The 22,025-nt window shown below is 32.0% G+C and overlaps 1 protein-coding gene across 2 annotated transcripts; it reads right to left on the bottom strand.

Moving 5' to 3' along the window:
* Window positions 1–3,673: 3,673 nt before the first annotated feature.
* Window positions 3,674–21,360, bottom strand: LOC137924188 (very long chain fatty acid elongase 7-like). Of its 2 annotated transcripts, none has more exons than XM_068767551.1 (7): window positions 21,256–21,360; window positions 17,344–17,414; window positions 9,257–9,447; window positions 7,798–7,938; window positions 6,258–6,363; window positions 5,538–5,671; window positions 3,674–3,884 (listed from the first exon to the last, which is right to left on the bottom strand). In XM_068767551.1, the coding sequence occupies exons 2-7, from the start codon at window positions 17,402–17,404 to the stop codon at window positions 3,714–3,716; spliced, it is 804 nt and encodes a 267-aa protein (XP_068623652.1). In that variant the 5' UTR covers window positions 17,405–17,414; window positions 21,256–21,360; the 3' UTR covers window positions 3,674–3,713. The 2 variants fall into 2 exon arrangements, with proteins under 2 accessions (XP_068623652.1, XP_068623653.1); XM_068767552.1 differs by lacking the exon at window positions 21,256–21,360 and adding an exon at window positions 21,099–21,199.
* Between the last annotated feature and the right edge of the window lie 665 nt (window positions 21,361–22,025).

The following is a 22,025-nucleotide window of genomic DNA, read 5'->3' as shown; positions in this document are numbered from 1 at the left end:
AATAACTTATTTACACTTCATTGTTCACAAAATAACCAATAAAAATACGAGTAAAAGGAAATGTTGCAAAAACAACAGATAATAATAAAAATTAAACAATTTATGCAGCGGTGATATAACTTGGGTAAAAGCGGGGACGGAATGCATCGAGAGGTTGGACAAGGACGCGGCCCTCAAGAGTAAAAGGAGACTGGAATACGAGGGATGCCCAAGTTCATATGTCAAGCGATTGTTTAGGATTGATGACGAATGATGAATAAGATGTATGTGGAAGATACGATGGCTCCGGTAACTAGGAAATTTTTCCCAGGCGCTGTCTCGGCCTGTCGCGTGCTTTGTTGAGCCGTGCACGGTTCTGGTGTATGATATGTTCACAGGGCATGGGGAATTTTTCAAATGAATAAGTATTATAAAAACATCAATATTAAGTAGCGTTTAGCTATAAGTTAGAGCTTAATTTTTTTTCTGTGTTCATAGTTCCATTATTGTGTATTCCATATTATTTTTTAATTTGTTTATCTCTTCTCTTTTTGTCCAACAATGCTTTAAATTTTGTAACTCCGTACTGACAGTAAATAATCACATCACCTACTTTCGCCTTTTTATCTTCTTTCATCGCAAGCCCATCTCGGGGTTTACTGTCAGCGGAGCAAATTGCATATATTGAACGAGAGGCAGCAAAAACGGGATCATAAAAATTGACGATTCGAAAGTACGTGTAAATACCTTCAAAAAGATATTTTAAATTTGAATTTGCATATGCATAGTTGGACCGCACTTTTAGTATTCATATAGTTCAGTATGTAACAAAGCTATATCAACAATACATTTATTTAAAATTATAACTGCAAATGATTTAGGATGTGAAGATTTAGAATACAAGAATAATTAGAGTCAACAGGATATTCCGACTACGTTTACAAATATGTTACAAGTTATTAGAACACAAGGAAAATATATAAACATACTTAATGTGTAATATATTATGGTGGTAAAATATAAAACATTACGGTGGCAGAATTTGAATTTTAAATTTAAATAAAAAAAGCTACTATAATTATTCGTTTTATTCAATAAAAATTAAAACTAAGAATTGTGCAAAATTTATCTAATAATAATTTTGAAAAGTCGTTTAAATGCTGCTCATTAGATCGGGCACACTTAAAATCTGGCCTCGATTATTCGTTCCACTCGCAGAAGTGAACATGGGATAGAAGTATCGATATTTTCTTTAAATCGTGAGATCGTCACTGTGTTAATTTCGTAAACTTTACCTTACAGATAACCCAACAAAAATTATTCCATGGGGGTAAGAAACGGTAAAGTGAGTAGCCGAGGGTGTCACTAACACGAATTACGAATTTTTCAGGGAAAAAATCACGAAGAAGCACCATGTTATATCTAGCTCCGCTTAACGGTTATGGAAAATTTTTAATTTGAATTCCGAATTTTGCCACCGAATTTACTGTATGATATAATAATATCATATGAATTTTTCATAACGTTATTTTTTCATTTAGATAACTGGAAAACTTTATGTCAATATTTGTTTATATGAATGTATAAAACTTAAGTTCTAGGTTGCTTTATTCTATAACAACAGATCAATTCGGAACTCGGCGTCCTCTTGCTTTGTGACCAAGACAAGGGTTGTCTTCCCTCTTACCTTGTTGCTCCATGGAGAGCTTGGCGTTCTTATGATTCAATGAACTAAGAAATGTAATGGCTTTAGCCGACATTTCTGAGGTAGCTTAATTACTAAAGTCGAGGTAATCCCTCAGCGCTCTGTCATCTAGAATCTAGTAGAACTACAAATTCCGATAAGACAACGAAACCCAATAAATAACATTGACATCTTTCAAAATATCTGTTTTCTCCTGATTTTTTTCATTCAACCATCTTTGTATTTAAGTTTTGTAAGGAAGGCGCTGGATGCTCGGTTACCACCGGTGTTATCAGAAATATATTGGGAGGCCTACGTCCTGCAAGGGACGTCCAATAGCTAAAATTATGATGTTGAAAGCAATTTCTGTTGCCAATTTTTAGCGCTTGATTTTGTTCCGGTGTCGTAAATGGTAAATGTAGTATAACGCGCTTATCAGATTTTTGCATTTCACAACTTATACCTATATATATGCCTATGTTTAGGACATAACTTATAATCATACGTCTTGACACTTTATATAAACTTGACATGATCTTAATAATGACGTTACGGCTACGTTATCTTTAAATATACTATTGATGTATTTTTGTTATACTATCTTTAGATTCGACGTATACGTCCGTTAATTACGTTTATTTGAGGAGAAACTAAGTTATCGTAATTTAAAACAAAACAAATATAATAGGCTACTATTACAGTCATAATCTATATTTTTTAACAACAGTTCAAAAATTGTGAAGTCGTGACTCCTGGGCTAGTATTCACCTAGATTATAGTCGCGACCTAGAGCTGTGGAGCAGAGGTGAGAGGCATTGTGGTGGTTTTTTAAAAGTAATTTAGCTATGAGGGTCTGGCGTATGATATCGAACAGTATAATAGTTTCAAACTCCTTGGTCTACATTTTACTGTTTCACTAATTACGACAGGTAATACAAATACGTGTCTCTAGGTTTTTATAGAATAACGATTTTTATTTATACTTTCTATTGCGAATTTGATGTTTTGTCATTAAATGCAATGTAGGCGAGTGTTGATAGCTGTAGTCGAACGCATGTGAACAAAGTTAGCTTATCTTGTTGCGGTCAAACATTTGTGGTTTTTGCCATCCTTTCCAAACATATTTCGCCGATAAGCAACAATATTTGAAAATTTTAAAGCAACGAATGACTTTGCCTCAAAAATACTAACTTATCAGTGAAAGCTCTGGTAATCAAAAAAGAAAATTATCTATTGTAATAATTTTTTAGAAGGTAGTTTAATTTTTCTTAAACGGCAACACTACTCGTTCCCGTCACTTTTTTGTGACAACTTCCGGTAAAAGAATTGAGAGTGATGGGGGTTGAAAGAGCGTTTTGATTTTAGAGTCGGGAGCTCGGTCACTCGTGCGATAACCATCGAAGTGATAAGTTGTCTAGTGGAAACTATGCTATAAGAGTCTACTCTATAAGAGTATTAAAAGTGAAATAAAAGTATTTACTGTGCTGTGAATATGAAGGCTTATTTCTTCGAAAGGCGTGGAACTTGTTTTAGATGATTCATTTGCAGGGTTGATATTATAATTTATATGTCAAGCACCGCTACATTTTAAAAGGCACACCATTAAAAAAGAGCACTGACCGCCTTCTCAGCAGATCAGCATTCCGAGCCCGTGGAAGCTTAGTCACGGACTCGCTAGACTGACCTTTTCATAATGTTAGTATGTCAGTGTTATTTTTAACAAAAGTGTGTGAAAATGCCTACGTCAATAAAGATATTTTAAATTTGAATATTATTTTCTTTAAAATAGCCTTTCTAAAAAGCGAATTAATACAAAGACAATTACACAATAACTAAGTACATTTGCCAAAGTTATGTTACAATGTTTATATGATTTGATAATAAGCTTGGAAACATGGCAACATTCGCAGTTTACGCACACTAAAGTTTGGCATTTTTTATGTTTTTAAGGGGAAAATATGAAAAAGTGTATGGCATAGGTTATGTTCAGATTTCATAAAAAAAAAACAATTTAATTTAAAGCTATATATTTCACTATCATAATACAAATTTAATGTTCTTTTTTCTTTTTTTGTATGTATGCTTTAATGTAAAAGTCTGTGAAGAGGTATAATATGAAGATATTGTGTGGCAGGAACAGGAATGACACCCACAAAGGATATCCACACGACGGCTCGAACAAGATATGTCCGAAGTGCAGAATGAGTAGCAAGAACTGCAACTGGAAGTAAATACGATATGTGTTATTAAACATTGGGTATCTTTATCTGAAGTTTGAGTGTTTGCTTCGCTAACGTAGACCCCTATTAAGCATTAAGGTATTAAGCAAGCTAAAAAGCTTTAATTTCTGAGTATTAAAACTATCTAGATTTTTAACGTGACTACAGAAACTCATCAAGGCACAGTACAGTCATATTGACCGCCTTCAAATCGGCACTCTCAATGCGCTTCGAGTAATAGCTCAAGACAAAATTTCTCACAGACCCTCGCGCATTATCCATATATGGAGTCTTTGTTGACGCGATTTACGATCTTGGTAGTCTCCCGACCAGATTAATTACTTGAATAGAGACGTAGAGACTTGAGCCTAGGTTATCGATGTTTTTTAGTTTACGAGCTTTGTTTTTTTGTCTGTTTGATGCCATTAATTTATATTCTTAAAAATGTATTCTTACTTCACTAGTCACCCAGGCCCGTATCGCAAAGAGCAGGGTGAATGGAACAACGATCGTACATATATTCAAACTATATTTCATATTCAAATAAAGATTAAGGCTAATGTCTCTCAGCGCCTGTTTGTGTTCCTGTTCGTTGAAATCGTAAATGCTAATTGGGTAATCATTTTCCGTAAAACGTTTCAGACGCCCTACGGTTTCAGTGGCACTATATTTAATAATTAGTAAGTTAATTATTATAATTATAAGTGCATTACATACACATAAATTAAAAGTTGTAATGAACGAAAGCAGATCTTGCTACGGTCAATTATGTTATATGTTGCTTTCATACGCTTAAATTTGTACATATACATGTTTCTGAACATACGTCACAGAAAGTAAGTCCTGGTTTCGGAATTTTTGAATAAAATTTAGAGATTAAAAAATCAGGAATTTTTTTAATGAAGATTTCAACATGTACACGCTCTTTGACGATTATAACATCCTGCGTGTCACATTTACTCTGAGCCATTACTAGAGGTGACATTGAAAAAACACCAAAAACTAAACTTAGTATCAACTTATAAGGTATTTGTTCTTTTTTTTAAATAGTTTCCTGGACAATCTATCCTAAAAAATCATTGAGAAACAGAGAGCCCACAAAAAACCCTTAAGATTTTTTTCTACGGTTTTGTCGAAAGCAGCCGATAAATTTTCAGTATTTTAAAACCGCATTACACAAGTTTTACTTTTATTTTAGGAAATAAATCGCAGTACGGGTTTCGGGACTATAAGGAGAATGACCCTATCATTCCTCACCTTATATTAAAAATTCTCAGTTGTTCTTTGATAGTGAGTTAAATCCATATTGTAACTAAAACGTAATTTGTAATTTGCCGCCAACTTTTTGAAATGATTGACAGAATGATGATATTGTAAAAGAAAAGTTTAGTCAAGGGTTCTATTTTAGAATTTGAATTTTTTTTATCGTAACTTTTTACCCGGCCGGTCCTAAAAAATTTAACTCATCAATGTATACATTTCTTGTCTATATTTTGTTATTGTCGTAACGCTAAAATTTATTTTGATTCACATGAAAATAATGTTGTACAAAAAGTTCTGTAAGGTTTTAAGGTATTTTGCAATTATAGCAAGGTAATATGAACAATTATGTTGTTATTAGAAAAATATTACAAAATGCATACGATATGACTTACAATTTGCAACTGTGTAATGTATTTTTTCCACCACTGCTTCACCCATTGCGGACGCACTATTGATATCAGGTAGTAACTATACATGAAGGCATGGACCAGCGAGTTGATAAAGCCAAGCATTATACCGTGCCCACCTGTAAAAAAAAGATAATTGTCAAAACAATATAACTAACAATGCTATCATTTTCTAAAAAGTCTAAAACAAGAAGTTTGTAGAAGATGTTAAGGATAAACTCTAACTATGCACGAATTTATCAAAATTTACCCGTGAAGTAAAACGACAAAAAGGTTTTTGTACAAAATAGCTATATTTGTATAAAATATCTTATTCTCGAATATCACACTCAAAATATTTTAACGTCCATAACATCATATAGTGCTTTTTATTGAAAAAATAAATATAGTTCGTGTTTTTAGAAGCCTCTTTTATACCAGTTTATTTTCTTTTGTTCACTGACACCCCACATAGTTTAATAAAAATAGTCAGAATATTATTTTTTTAAAACAATTTTTTATTAATAAAACACAGTGATGTCGTACGAAGTGAAATATCGCTTTTGAATATAAATTTAGAGATATTTTTATTTTGTAAGACGTGTTTCTGATTCCTACGACTATCAGAATTATTTTGTATATATTGTTGTTTTCTATTTAAATAATATCAACGATCGAAATATAAGTCGATTGAAAAAAATCTGTTTCATAGTTTAATAGTGTTACCTGGTACATATTTGGTTCCAATGAATCCCAACAAACACATTCCCAGATGATGGTAAACGTGCAAGAATGACACCTGTGAAAACTTCTTACGCAATATGAAGAACACCTACAACAAAGTAAAGTGATGTCGGATATTATTTATTTATACCATGGCCATTTTGTTTCTGATCTTTTCTTATTTTTCAAAAATTTTTTTCAACGTTCTAGAAGTCTTACGAGAAGATGGTAAAAATAGCATCGTAGGTGACTGAAATTTTTTTAAGACCCCAGCAAATATCTTTATCTAAAAAAATGGTTTTTAATACGTGTTTAATGCATTTAACTCTTTTTTTGACATCGTCTCCTTAATATATATTTTTTTCTTTCATCACTAATCTATAAAAGATCTTATTTTATATGGAGTTTACTTAAAAATTTCAACGTAAGCTTTTGCTTAGCTGGAAATCAAGAATTATATAAGCGACTTGCGAAATCATAAGAGCAGCTGCTAATAACAAACTTTATAACAACAAAAAACCAACAGAGTCCGAAAAGAACATTCTTCAAACCCAACAGTTGTGCGAGACATAACTATAATTATAACGGGGTCACCAATAAGAATAAATGTTTTTTTACACGAAGTTTTTATTCTAGCGCGAATCCCTGTACATATGTAAAACAAAAAAAAAAAACAGGCGAACGACATTCTTCATTTGAAATAAACCCGTCAGTTGTGCTGGACATGTCTAACACATCTGCTGATGATAGCATCTTTGGTCCAGTCCGTAATAAACTTGCATGTCTGTTATCAAGGAGCAAGTATTTCTAATTTCAATTTTAATTTTTATGCGCTTTGTATGTATGGAGTAAATTTTCATTGTGCGCCTATTTAATTATATTTGCAATAAAACTGAGTTGTTTTTGTTTAATAAATATAGTAATATGGATTTTAAAATACATGTTATTTATGATAAATTTGATGTCGTTTTCAACAACTAAAATTTGTATAAAATACCACAACTAAATATTTTCCCAGAAAACTATACAAAAAGAGTGACAATGAAATTCATATTACATAAGTATTAATAATCATCAAAAAGAATTTAATTTATAACTAAAAAAAAATTATATTAGTGTACAGACAAAAAAAATTCAATCCATAAACACCATAAAAAATACATATTTAAATTAGGAACAAAAATCTGTTGATTGTTACTTAATAACAAGCATGCTATCATGAAAAATGACAACTGTTCATTGTTACTTAATAACAAGCATGCTATCATGAATAGATATGTACATGTTAATTTTGTGCGAAAAATGTTTCAAATCTTTTATTTCAAAATTGTTTAAGTTTTATGAAATAAGTAAAGAATTCGCTTTTAAGATCTAACAAGGCGTCTCTCGGCATATGCAGTGCATTCATAATAAAATATTAATGTAATGCATTGCCGAGGTTAAAATATTACTTCGGTTGCAACCTACTGAATATTTTAGCTATTAGTGTTTTGAGAAAAACATTGCGTTTGTAAGGACTTTTTATAACAGCTTTGATACTTACAGTGTCCAGTAAATCAACAATTTTTATAAAGTAGTAGAGCCATACTCGATCTATGATGAGTCTTTCAATGGGCGTGTCGTCGTAGTTTATCTTTTGACACCATATGTTGTAGTAACCCGGCAGATATAGCCACGTCAGACACTGAAAAAGTAGAAAAAATAGTTGCTTATAAAATATCTGTGAGTGTCATTCTTCATTGATTGCTAGTCAGTTTTGACCTTGATTATTTCAGGTAAAGCTTCATAGGATTTGCAAAAGATCCAATGTTACCAACCTAGCGTGAATAATTGTTAGTCTAATGTGGCAATTAGCGGAGCACATTGCTCGTGACGACCGTTGGGTCCATAAGGTTCCCGAGTGACAACCAAGAGCTGGTAGCGTCATGGGTAGTTCCCCTGGTAAGTGAATTAATAGCATAATAAGGTTGCAGGAAGTCAATGAATGCAGGCTGTGCAAGACCGGCCTTCGTTGCGATCTGATGATGACGACCAGGATTTAAGGTGGCAAGCGCAGCTGTTGGAGGGTTACATTTGACTTTTGTTTTTTAATATTTTATGTTTTGTTTTGTAATGTACTTTTTGAAATACTAAATGTTTCCAGCAATGCACAAGTCATTATTCCGAAATATCAACAGGTCGCCGTTGAATGTTTCATAATTTTTACGAGCAAGCATTCGCCCGTTAAATCTTTGTCCATAGCTGCATTGTTTGAAATGATCTCGCAACATGTGCTAACTTTTGAAAAAGCGGTGGGAGTGTTATTTTTTTATTTTGACATTACTAAAACAATATATAGGTTACTATAACATAGATAACTGATTTTAAAGGGAAAGAAATATGATAGTAAATAAAATAAAGTTTCTTTTTTTTATTTGTTATAATGGTTTAAATATTTTTTAGTATTATTTTATGCTGTAACAACACATTTCTGTTGTATTTTTTTATTAAAAATATTTTCTTGTTTCTAGTTTATAGAGAGCGTTGTTATCAGTTGTTACTGTTTATATAAAAATCAATAATTATTAATATATCATTGCCGTTCAATCAACAGTGGGGCGTTTGAGTGTCCGGAGACATTGTTTTGTAGATGGTAGCGCCTTACAAAATCGCATCATTTCAGTCTCAATACGTACATAGTCATTGGTGAAACAGAATAATTTTAAATCAAACAAATGAATTAAGTGGGCTAGAAATTAACTGCATATTCATTAAAAAAATTGACAGTCGTTTGAATGCGTAAATCGACGCCAATGACTTTTAGCAAAGGCATATGTGCGTCAATAGAGTCCAAAAGGTTAATAAATCTTTTAGGAACTCATTGAAGTCGTGTACTTGGTTAACTTTAAAATAATTTTACGTAAATATACTTACGAATATTTTATTCATCTGGTCATGACTTAAGCAAATTAAAGCATGATTTACATTAAAATATTCGGCTCTACCGCAACTAAGACACGTACCTGTATTGCCAGAAATCCAGACAGCACGATCTGAACAATGTTATATATAATAATCACATTCTTCAGTTGATACGGCGGGCGGTTGGCCATAAACGCCGGACCCCAGGAGTTCACGAAACGATGGTATAGGAACATTATCACCAGAATCGGCAGCGGGGTTGACACCAATAAGAATTTGTTTGTGCGAGCGTCTGAAAATTAAGTTATGTATCATGTAACATGAATTTAAGAAATGTAATTTTTTAAAGACTACAATATCACGCTTTTCCTTTAAAAATTTTTGTAGCGAACAATAAAAGACCATAGACCATTTCATTAATAAATATTAGTTTTAAAACTATAAAATGATTATTTTACGTACTTATATCTTATCACTCTGTTTAAGAAAATTACAGCATGGATACAAAATGAGTTTGAGTAGCCGTAGTAGTCAAACTGAACATTATATGAGATTTACGAGAAATATATTATCAAAAAGATCTCCTCATTACTTATATACATCTACAGATTGATTAGTTATAGGTGTAAAAGCTTAAAATTACAGATCTTTTGCTTTTCATTAATTTATTGCTTATTAATATTATATATTGCTAATATAGTAAGACAAATAATTTTCATAGTTCGGATTACTACATTTTAAAATTAATTATTGTTTACTATATGTCTCTGTAAACTTTGAACTGCCAGAAATTATTGGCTTGACACATTGCGATATGGTTTCAGAGTGTTCACTTTATACAGTGTGGTTAGATGTGTGTATATACATATATTTATAGTGGATTTATGTATATACATATATTTATATGTATTGGTGATACATACAATATTACGTTCAAGTATGATAAAATTTTACTAAACAAATTAAAAATTTAAAACCAAAAACAAGGATCAAAAAATATATTAAGTCGGTTAAAGTTCGCATATGACCGAGAGAGTAAAGAAGAAAAAAAACCTTGTCAAATAAACGAATAATCATTTGTCAAGAATATACTCCTTAACCATTTTTTTTAAAACGTCTTATAAATAACGCAGTCTAAACCTTAAGGCATTTAACGGTCTGTAGCGCGTGGGCAGCGACTTGAAGTAAAATAATGTACCAGTTAATTTATAATTGAGTAAAACCTACAAATTGTATTGTTTATGTGTATAACTTTTAACTGTATTTACGCATAAGAAAAATTGTAAATAATCATAAAACGCTGTCGCGACACGTAGCTGGGAGAAGAAAGATCCGTATCAAATAGCGGCAACCCTCACCCGACAGTCTGCGCTCACTAAAACCGAAAAACATATTGTAAACACAACGCTAGGGATACAAATAAGAATTAATAATAATAATAAAAAGATAATGCAGTCAACAACCGAATAAACTGCGTGATGTGGAGTGCGCTGGAATTTTTAATCAAATATTCTCTGATGATCTCAATGATTAGTCACGTATGCTATGGAGAAATCCAAATATAGATTTGTGATAAGAAGAAAGTAAAAAAATATTATAGAGTAGGGGAGAAGAATCTGAAGAGTATGAGTAACCTCGAACTTAACGCAAAATTCGGAAACATGATGATTATAGCCGAGTCGAAGTATGAAAAACGTAAACCTGCTTCATAATAATTAATCTCTCGGGATCACTTTGAACCTCTGCTTTTAATGCCTTTACCTTAGATATTTCACCGGATTAGATGATAAACAGATTTGGCAACTCGGCAATATTTTATTACAAAAAATTATAAATTTAATGTTGCTTTGAGTAATGAAGATGCTACTTAGGATTAAATTCTCTCTCATTGATATCATTCGTATCATCATCATTGGTATCGTTATCATCATGACCTTGACCGGGTCAGACGACCTTGTTAAGGCTGATTTTGTAGGCGGACGATCTGCGCTGCGCTTGCAGGTCCGTGATCTCCACTTAAGATCCTTTCGGCCCCAGCGGCTCTCTGTTGTGCGCGCTATGTGGTTTGCCCATTGTTACTTCAACTGACAACCCACCTGGTACATGTGAATTACTTTCATTCGTCTGAGAATCTCTTTACAGAGGCATATAAATAGACGGTACACCGGTATGCATAAATAGATTATTAAATAGGACAAGGAGAGTTTAATCATAAGAACAACATGGTAAATACATGCTTGTTATCCAGACTGGAACTTTAATTACTGGTAAAGAATATGTATGGTTAAAATTGTAGTATATTTTATTCGGTTCGTCGTGGTTAACGTGAATTTACGTTGTGTTCATTTGTTTTTATTAATAAAAGAATACTTTAACACTAAGAATCTTTGAAATTTTTGTTTCTCTCTTTAATTTGTGCCGTTTTGGACATAACAAAAATCAGTTAAAATTCTTGTAATTTTATACAGAACAATAATTGAAATCGGTAATGTTTATGTAAACAATCTCAAAGCAATCGGGTACTTTTAAAAATAATTAGGTATTTTTAACGGTTAAAAGTTAGGCGTATAGGACATGTTTGTGCTTCTTAATTTTCATACGTATGCTGTAACACTTGTTTACTTCATGTGCGAGGTAGGTTATGTCTGTTGCGTATAAAGAGAAAGTATGTGTTTACGAACATTTTAACGTTACTTACAAATAAACTGTTTACTCAATTTATTAATACAATTTATTAATGGCTAAATGTGAAGTGTATTTGTGAAATGATTTTACTAGTACTGACTTTATGAAATGATGATCATCTTATGTTATTGTTTTTATATCGTAAAGGCCAAATAGCCAAGAAATCATAATCATTATCATTTCATACCGTCCTCCCCTGGACATAAGCTCCCCCTATAGATTTCTATCAGGGCTGATCGAAAGTGGCTTGCATGCAGCGTCTTTTGACGACCTTAACAAGGACGTCAATCAATTTAGGTGGACGTCTTATACTGTGCTGGTCGGCTCGTTGACTTCTCTTAAAAATGGGACCTTAAAGTTAAACTGACTTGAATTTTGAGTAGTAGTCCAAGCCGAGGTTCCTTTTTAAGAGCTTTTGCGCTTTGACTTTAAGTAATGTCCGCCTAAGCAATTAAAGAGTTAGGAGCTTCTTCATCCGAAGAAAAAAGTAATGATTTTGAAAGTGATTTTAACAATTAAGAAAATACTAGCAAATTAGTTTCTCAGACGGCATATACATAATACCTTTTTCGTTAAAATCATGACGGTCTTTATACAAATATTACTAACAACATTATAAGTATTATTTCTACATAAATAAAAATGTATCGTCAAATGCGTCACTAAGCACAACAATAGACTATCATTAATTTTTTTCATATTTTATTACAGGCATGGAAAAAGGTGTTATGGAGAAAAAAGATAGAAAAATTGCCAGAATAATAGTAGAGACTATGCTTTTCTTCTCCTGTCCTAATCAAGAAAGTTAAAACGCCTGTTTCTAGCAGTCAACAATTTGACGTTAATATAGAATGGCGTATTAGAATCATCCTAACACTGTTTATTTTTATTCGTCTTGTAATGTATGTACATCTTGTAGTAGGAACTCTTTAATAAACGACATAAATCAAATAAGTTTAGCACTCTAAAGTAACTTTTGTTTTATTTTTCTTTTGGTTTCCAAGCGGTCAATTTATCTAATAAAATATATAAAATTCTCGTGTCAAGATGTGCGTGGTTGTACTCCTCCGAAATGGCTCGACCGATTTTAGTGAATCTTAGCGCGCATATCGGCCAAGGTGGAGAATCAGACAACATCTATCATCCCCCTAAATAATAAAGGTGGTCCATCCCGATTTTTATTTATTTTTTAGACAAGATTTTTTGTTTTATTTTTTTTTGTGATACAGCATACAAAAATACACACAACCCTAAATTGTCATCCCTCTACGATCAACCTTTATTTTTTATTTGTTTTTTTTTTTTAATTTTTCCTTGAAATAACATTCATAGCAAAACAACGTTTGCGGGATCAGCTAGTAATGTAATGAAAGCTTATTTTTTATGAATCAAGTTACATTTATAAGTGTGTGAGTGGCGACCACAAGCCGCTAGACGCGGCGTAGGTAGCTCCATTAGGTGAATCGACGACATAGTTAATGTGACGGTAAGTCTCTGGACGTGGTCAGGAGAAGACCGGTCATCGTGGCGGACTTTGTGAGAGGCCTATGCTATATGGCAAAGTGATGATCATAAAATTAAATTGTGTTAAAGGTGAGCAGTTTAAAAATTATTTTTTAGTACCAGTAGTTCAGTACAATTATTATAATTGTAGTAAGAAGAAATTTCATTTTGTTAGATAAAATATTACGTATTTATTGTTTCTTGTATATCAACAACATTTAAAACGTAATCAGATGAAACAGGCAAGAAATAAAATAGAAAGGGTGGTGTTATCGATTATAATGGTGATTTCTTTCACACAGCCTTTGGAAGGACGTGGTGAAAAAGAAAAAATAGACTAGGAGGTGATAAAGTACAAAATGTGTAGAATATCGATGTACATACATATTAAATATTATTCACAATACTTCTTTCACAAAAATAACTTTATAGTAATATAATACATAAACTACACATTTAAAATAAGATATTATCACCCTTATTAGTTATACTTCTGAAAGATTTAAACGTGTAAATCTGTGGCTTGTTTGCCTGGAATAAGCTTTAAAGTTTTTTAAATAATTTTATAGTAGAAACAACGCAAGCAGTGGTATATAGATATAAAGAAAATAGTTGTGAATAAAGTCTAAGTGGAGCAGTGGTAGCCTAGCGGTAAAGAATTGAGTTTTGCGACCGTGGGTCGAGGGTTCGATTCTCGGGATATTATCTTATATAATTCACACTTTGTGCACTGTTCGCAAATAAGTTTCCAGTAGATGGGCAGGAGCGTGTTCTGCGTACGACTGGCCAATAACTTTGGGCAGTATAATTTTATTACATCCGATTATAAAATAAGCGTAAAATAGTTTTCAAACGCATTACATTATTATTTGTTCTGAAAGCAATTTTTGGATAGGGCGTAACTATATGTTAATTGACAGTAAATTAGCTACACATTGATCCCTTCAAAGCTTTTATATTTATAGCTAATATCGATCTTTATACATGCATATATCGTCCCTTTAAGTTCACGGACTCTTCCGCTCCGTGAACTCAGCTCCGGTGAAGTTGTAAAAGCCTTCCAGTTAACAGCAACAACATCAACAAACAATAAGCAAGTATTACGTCCAGTGTAGAAGAACACATCCATTTTAGTTATTTTACAATAGTATAAACAAAATATAATGTGACATGTATTCAAGGTTTGCTACCTTTGTGTAAACTCGTATGTATTTAAGTTTATATACAATTATATGTAGGTATATTTTTCATACAAAGTTTCTAAGGACATTGTTTAAACTATAAAGTTATGACAAAAGCCTCTTCGGCTTATTTTCTCCTTATGCGTTACATATCGATGTTTCCCAGGATTTAAAAATATGTAATCCTTAGTACCTGGCGTTTAATTGGGCACATAGGACAGAAGAGTAAGATTTACGGCTAAGATCGTTAGGGTTCGGTATTTTAGAGCGTTGTTTTTATTGCACAGTACTTCTACAATTGCAGTGGTACATAGTGGTCGAATAATGGTATCCCAGCAGTAAGGATTGAGACTTGTAAACGTAGATCGCATGTCGGATCGTTTTCTGCGTATCCAAATACCATACGGCGTTCGCCAACCTGCTTGCCAAGCGTGGCGGTTATGGTATATCAATCCATGGAAATCTCTGGGGGCGGTCTATAGGCCTATGACTTGCAGTGATACAATTACTGCTACAACTTCATAATTGTGCTAAACAAAGACGATTGACAAAACCGAATCTAGCCGAATAACTCGCTTTTTCGACGCGTCTAAGTGGATGCCGGGTTATCGTTTAACTTAACAAATTTTAATGGACCCTTTCAAAAGAGACTCACCAGCTATCTTTGTTTATAAATCTTTTAGTTTGAATAATTTGTGATAATGTTGTTTGTTACAAATCATTACCTACACGTTAGTTTTAATAAACAACCTTGTGCGCAAGCAATATACTCAATTATTTCTTTTTTTTTCTATTAAAACAATTTAACTCTTGTAAGTCAACAGGTAAATAATGACGTTTTATAAGTGTTAATTTACGCCTACTCTTAAAGTGCCTATAAATCAACAAACCACGGAGATGGGTATAATCGTGATTTCTCTACGAGATCGTTCTAGGGATGAGGTATGTAACCGACATAGCCAAGCGTATTGAGAAGCTTAAATAGGTCAGAAAGCGCGTAGAACTAATGGCCGCTGGGGCCTTGAGATACTAGAGCACGGACCACATAACAGCGACCGCATCGTAGAACATCCTTCCTGAAGGTGGACAGACGATCTTGTTAAGAACGTCTAAATGCATTGAATACAGGCCGCTTCCAACCAGTCCTATTGGAAATCTATTAGACCCTGATGTCCAGCAGAGGATGTCGTACTACTGAAATGATAAAGATGATGAATTCCTAAATTGTACAATACCGTATTGTTCTGCATAGCGCTTGTTAAATATCATATGAATACTTACATTATGATATGTTTATAAACACAATATCTGTTTAGATATTGTGTTTATATATTAGCCTAAAGATGTAGTGTTTGCTTAATATAGAAAGCACTTTAATATTGAATAAATATTTAAACAATAGAAATTCAAAGATTAGGGAAATTGAGAAGACTATATTCGCCAAGCAGCGAGTGAGACGATATACCATAACCTACACTTTGTTACGCACTGGTAAAGTCATTGAAGCCTTTTCCATAATTTCTAAAAGTCATTACTATTTTACGTGTATATAAAAGGTTTAATGGATTCAGGCGTTACATTGCGGAAGTCCATCCTAAATAAGAAAGGACCAATATCTAGCCACCTCCGCACATGCAGTGGTTGTCGTGCATGAAAGTGCACCGGTTGTGTAGTTGGCATTGTCTGTCGCATGCGCATTTACGGGCGGGCTGGCGGGCGGTGCACTTTCATGCACGACAACCACTGCATGTGCGGAGGTGGCTAGATATTGGTCCTTTCTTATATAAAAGGTGACTGGTTTAAGGGGTGAACGTCTAGCTTGTTTTCTACCAATTGATATGCGGTATACGATACAGTCCGAGAATCAATGGCTTCAGAAACATTAAATTAACTAACAATGTTAATTAAGAAAAAACGTTCACAAAATTTGGATCACTACATATTAAAATTAATTATTATTTACCATCTGTTCCTGCAGATTTTTTTGCCAAGTTACAGGTCTGTAGCATTCCAAAAAAAAAAAAAAAATTAACGAAAAATTAAATTTTCAATTGTTTCCAATTTTTCTTTCTATTTTCTATTGTATTTTTTCTAGTGTATTATCTCTGTTTCTAAACTATAAAGCGGGTGTTATAAAGCGGTGTACAAGGCTATGTATTGTTTCCTACACTATTTCTTCTGTATTGCAAAGTTTTTTTTTAATAATGTAGAAATTATAGCCGAGGCCTATTTAGACATTGCCATCGTTATACCAGGTGATTGAAAATATATGTAAAACGTTTAAGTAATGAATATATAGCTCATTTGCTGACAATTAGTGTATTGTACATTCTTTAAAAAAGTCAATGTGTTGAATATTGTCAGATTGCAAAATGATAATATAGTTACAAAAAGCGTTTTCAAAATTCGAATTAGAACATATCGTAATTATAATATTTAATATCTTTACTTTCAGGTTTTATATTGCCAGAAATTATTGGCCATTCGCATTCCTATAGAAAAAATAAATCAAAGTATCGTATTTTAGAATAATCCCTTTAAGCCAGGCGATTGGAAATGTGTTAAAAAGTTGGAAAGCATTTTGCAAACAAATAAGCTATACCCCTTTAACGTATCTTATCTTTGGTTATGAATAAAGTACAATGCTACTTAACATTAATTCAATGATTTTTTTTAATATGACAATTACAATGTACTCGTAGTGTATTAAGTCTATTAGTGTGTTGTACTGGAACAAAGGTATTCGACCTTCGACCCGTCACAAGTCATTGCTTTTTAATATTGATTAGTATAGAATGGAAATCAATAAAAGTTCTTACCTGCTAGTTCATTGTTTACGTAGTAATAATAGTTGGTGACGTTCCCTAAAAGGGTGCCCATGTCTGCAGCTCTGAAATGAGAAAAAATATTTTTTAATATATTTAATTATTAAATAAATAACTGCCCCCTACATATATGATTAATTTATAATTGCCTCTCAAGTTTTCTAGTTAGCGCATATTGTGATATTGTGATATGTTTGCCCGTGTCCCATTTTGAAAAAGTGGGATAAATATGTAAGCGAATAGTCTTCGGAAAATAAATTTAATGTAAAAAATATTTTTAAATTAAAACTTAGGATTCAAGTAAAAATTCATTATTCCTCGTGAGTAATTACATGGCTTTTTTAATTTTTATTTCATTTACAAATAGATTGAGAGACTTGTAAGTTATTTTTCGATACAAAGTTTTTCTTCTACGACTTTTTCAGTTTATTTTTTTAGACGATTTTAAAGGTTTTCGTTTTGAGAATATATTACCTTTTTGAGAGCATTATAAAGGGTTTTTAGCTGTTCAGCATTAACATTAAAAAACTTCGCTTATCCTTAAAAATATTTATGCATATCCAAAACAGTTAACCAAAAAACATGTTCCTTGTTTAATTTTGCACTTGCATTTTTGACGCTAGTTGCCGTTACGGAACGGTCCAATAAGATATATTTAGGGACGATATATGTCCAGCAGTGGACGTCGTATGATAATACTGATGATGATAGCAAAACATAATTTCCAATATACATGGAGAATTATTTGAATAAGCAAATAAGCATGTAATTCGGTTCATAGCAATTAAAATCCGCAATAGTCACGAAAGATTGCAAATAAGGACGCAATTGCCCGCTAATTCCAATTAAATATCGCGAACTGCAGTTACATGATTGTTTTCAATTACCAAAAAGAGCACTGAGATTATGTGAACTCACCAACGCATGCGCAATTTGTCATGACTTGACGTTATTTTATATATGTTTTATAATGGCTATGTAGGAAATTGTAAAAATGTGGTTAAACAAAAATAAAATGACACAAGCGGCTGAACATTCGATTTTCTTTGGCTTTCTTCTAGTAGAAATTTATGAGGAAAACACGAGTGATGGGCACGCGCCTAAAAGAATGTTATTACGTAGTGAACTTGACACTGCGTATGAACTTTCTCTTAAGAGTGCGCAACATTAAACAGGATTTACGGGTAGTGCCTCTGAGTTTGCGAAAATATTTATGAACGATAGTTTGCAGTTGTAACATTTGCAATAACACCACGCGATTAATGTCACTTGCTTATAATCAGAATATCGAATACTTGTATAAATTGCGTTGTACACATATATCTGTAACGTCTGCGAATTTTTTTCGACTGTATTCCGCACCAAATAGATTTATAAATCAAAACCAAGGTTTCTACTATCTGCCTGGGCCTAGACCTGGAATTTTTTGGGTTGCTAACCATGGAAAATGGTAAAAAATTTCTAACAACCTGTGATTGAAAAATTCGATGTCAAACGTTCGAGAGATTGTTGTCTATACTATCAATTGAGCCTTCATGATAGCGATAGGTAAGAACAGGTGACGCAGCAAAATGAAGATGAATATTACTCTGTATTCAGTAATGGAGACAACGATGTAAGAGGGAAGACGATATATGTAAATTGGTAACAAAATTAAAACTACTTTTGAAGCAAATTTAAATTAACGTGCAGCAAACGAAGCTTCATACGTCGTATTCAAGGTGGGCAGACGACTGTATAAAAGTAGTTGGAAGACACTTAATGTTGGCAGCTTTCAACCGATCCTATTGTAAATCTATGGGGGAGACCTATGTCTAACAGTGGAAGTCCTACGATTGAAATGATAATGACGTACAGTACACGAGGGATACAAATAAGTTTAAATAGAAACGGTAATTGACGCGTTTCAAATGACAGTAACAGTCTGTCCGTACGTCCACAGAAAAATTATTTACGTTTCAAGAACGCTGAAAATATTTTTTAAAAGTCTAATTTTAAACCGTTTCATAAGAAAGTATGATAAATTAACTTAATATTATCATAATTCAATTGCTAAAGTAATTAACAAGCCGATCGCTTAGCATTGGAAAATGTGAGGTGACAAATTGCATAGCGTTTATGCGGTAAATATAATGGCATCTGCCGTTACGTTTGTGCTAGCTTCAGATGCAGAAAATTAGAATTTTTTTTAAGAGCGCTTTAAGACATGGTTTATTATTATTGGTGCGTCTATCTAAAAGATCTCGCGGCTCATGCGGTTTAAAAATGATTATCAAGGGGGTTTTGAAGCATAATCCTATTGTATATCATAACCCGAGAAAACATGTTACGAGGACTGTTTGATAACTCCATTATTATGTGAGTACATTAAAAGAAATCTGTGAATAAGATTTTAATTTTAAACATAATGTAGATCTAAGATAATCTAGACGAATACATTTAGTCTAGAGTTTTCCTTATATATTTATTCATTTCAAACAGTAGCAATAAAATGGCTTGCTTTTAATGGCTATGAAACATAAATAAAATGTCTTAGCATGCTAAAATTTGACAGTAGTATATTAGATAATAATAGTAAGTGATTGACGACAGTAGAGTGGCATTTTAAGTTACTGTGAGAGATATACAAAAGTCATGGTGTTATCAAACTGCTCTCGTATCGACTGAAGAAGATTTCTGCTGTAATATCAAAAATGAAAGTATAGAAGATTTAATAATCATTAAGTCGATAAATATTTGTTAAAAATAAACGGTTGTTCTGTCCTACATCTGAAACGTAATATTATATCAAAAAGCAGTAAAAGGTGAAATTGATTAGCAGCCAAAAATTATAAAAAAGTGCATGAAGACTCAATAAATCTTACCATAATTAAATCTCACATTGAAATTAACGATAATGACTTTAATATTCGGATTAGATCAAAAACATATTTATATATTGATAAAAATTAAACATTTTTAATCCATATATATATATATATATATATATATATATATATATATATATATATATATATATATGATCACACAACAAAACATTTTACGAACACAAAACGAAACCAAAACGTAACTGGAAATCTTCGACTTTACGGAATACTACGTTTCAAGTATTTATAACGAAATATAAATCAGTAATTGACCTTTTTTACTATAACCACAGCTCTAGAGAGTTGGACTGAATCCAAGATGTTCGTGGTAACATTGAGATGTGCAGACTATCGCAAATTGAGGCAAATAAGCACACTCAAGCGGTAGTTACGGGAGAAAACAGTCTGCGCTGTAATGAGCGGGTTATTAACATAGATCAATATCTTATTATAAATAGAAACTATTTACATGGATATATCTTTAGTGTTTAATTGAAGTTTTATATTAGACTTTTAATTTTTATGTTATTTTTTCTAAAGTCGTAACTACAACGCCACAGAAGGGACATATCTCGTTAAAGTTGTTTAAGCCGTTAGTAAGTGAAAAGTCTATGAAATTTTAAAATATTAAATATATAAAAGTACATAAAAAGAAATGTGAAAAAGTTATTTTATATATAATAGGGATAATTTTATTTTAGTTTATATTATTAAAAAGCGGGATAATAGAAATTACAGATTAAGAATTAATCAACATGAATATTAAAAAAAATAAAGTTAAAAAACTTAAACGAATGCTTTATTGCCCGATAACATAAACTAGGGAAAAATAATATTGTTAAAAAATCGGCAAAAATTTTTTTAAATATAAATTTAACTTACCACTATTTTAAAAGTTCACTAAAACAAATATTGCACAAACAGTATATTCACACGTATTAATTTATTGAAACATTATAATGAATAATAGATAACACAAACGTTTTAGAATGGATAAAAATACGTTTAAAAGTTTTATTATGTTGAATGATTAAAATACCTGTGAACGTGGTGGTCCTTGCAAGTTTTCCGCTAGATTGAACACCAGCTGGCTCTTACGCGGACCGTGAGGTTTTGGGTGGAAGTAAACGAAGCGACTCGCAACTTACTAAGTCATTTTGCATAAAACAGTATCTAATTATAATTAAATGGTGTTAAATGATACATATTATTAAGCGCTTATAACACATTTACTAATGTTACTTTCATAAATCATCAAGTATTGAAATTAATAATAATTACTTAATTATAATTTAAATTTATTTCTGTGCATGCAATTTATTTTATAATTGTGAACATTAATATTTGTTTTCCATATTAAGTCAGTACAAAGAGGTTTATCACACATATAAAGTGTACACACAGGTAAGCGAGCACAAAGTAAGCGTGCATTATATAAAATGCACATTGTTGTGCATTTTGCGTAGAAAATTGGTGCATTTTAAAATTGTATTTTACGTATATAATATTCGTGATTTGAATCGTATTTTAGAATTGATTTAATAATAAACCTTTTAAAGCATTATTATTAATATTTTGCACCATCATATGTATTATGTTCTTCATTATTAATGTAGTTAACGATTCAAAAAGTTATATTTTCGATAAGAATCAAGCGATCGATGATTAGGTCGAAACCGCAGACATGGTAATCAAAAACGTTAATTTAAAATTACGCAAAGAATTTCAGATCGGTCTCTGGAGAAATCTAAAACCAATATTAACAAAAAAAACATTGAAACAAGTGTATAATTCTATCCAAGAATATTA

The sequence above is a fragment of the Battus philenor genome, unplaced genomic scaffold (genome assembly GCF_028537555.1).
Source record: "Battus philenor isolate CCGP_79_NKW_IND1 unplaced genomic scaffold, ilBatPhil1.0.hap1 SCAF_23, whole genome shotgun sequence".
In the NCBI taxonomy this organism is placed as follows: Eukaryota; Metazoa; Arthropoda; class Insecta; order Lepidoptera; family Papilionidae; genus Battus; species Battus philenor.
Note: the sequence above shows the minus strand (reverse complement) of the source record. Positions and strands in the feature narration are given on the sequence as shown.

What these genes read in the sequence shown, in the direction of transcription:
- LOC137924188 (XM_068767551.1), bottom strand. Translation starts at nt 17,404, where the DNA reads ATGGGCACCCTTTTAGGGAACGTCACCAACTATTATTACTACGTAAAC. An exon ending in CGTAAACAATGAACTAGCAG is followed by an intron (nt 9,448 to 17,343) that starts GTAAGAACTTTT and finishes CTTAATTTTCAG; the next exon opens with ACGCTCGCACAAACAAATTC. An exon ending in CTGGATTTCTGGCAATACAG is followed by an intron (nt 7,939 to 9,256) that starts GTACGTGTCTTA and finishes CTACTTTTTCAG; the next exon opens with TGTCTGACGTGGCTATATCT.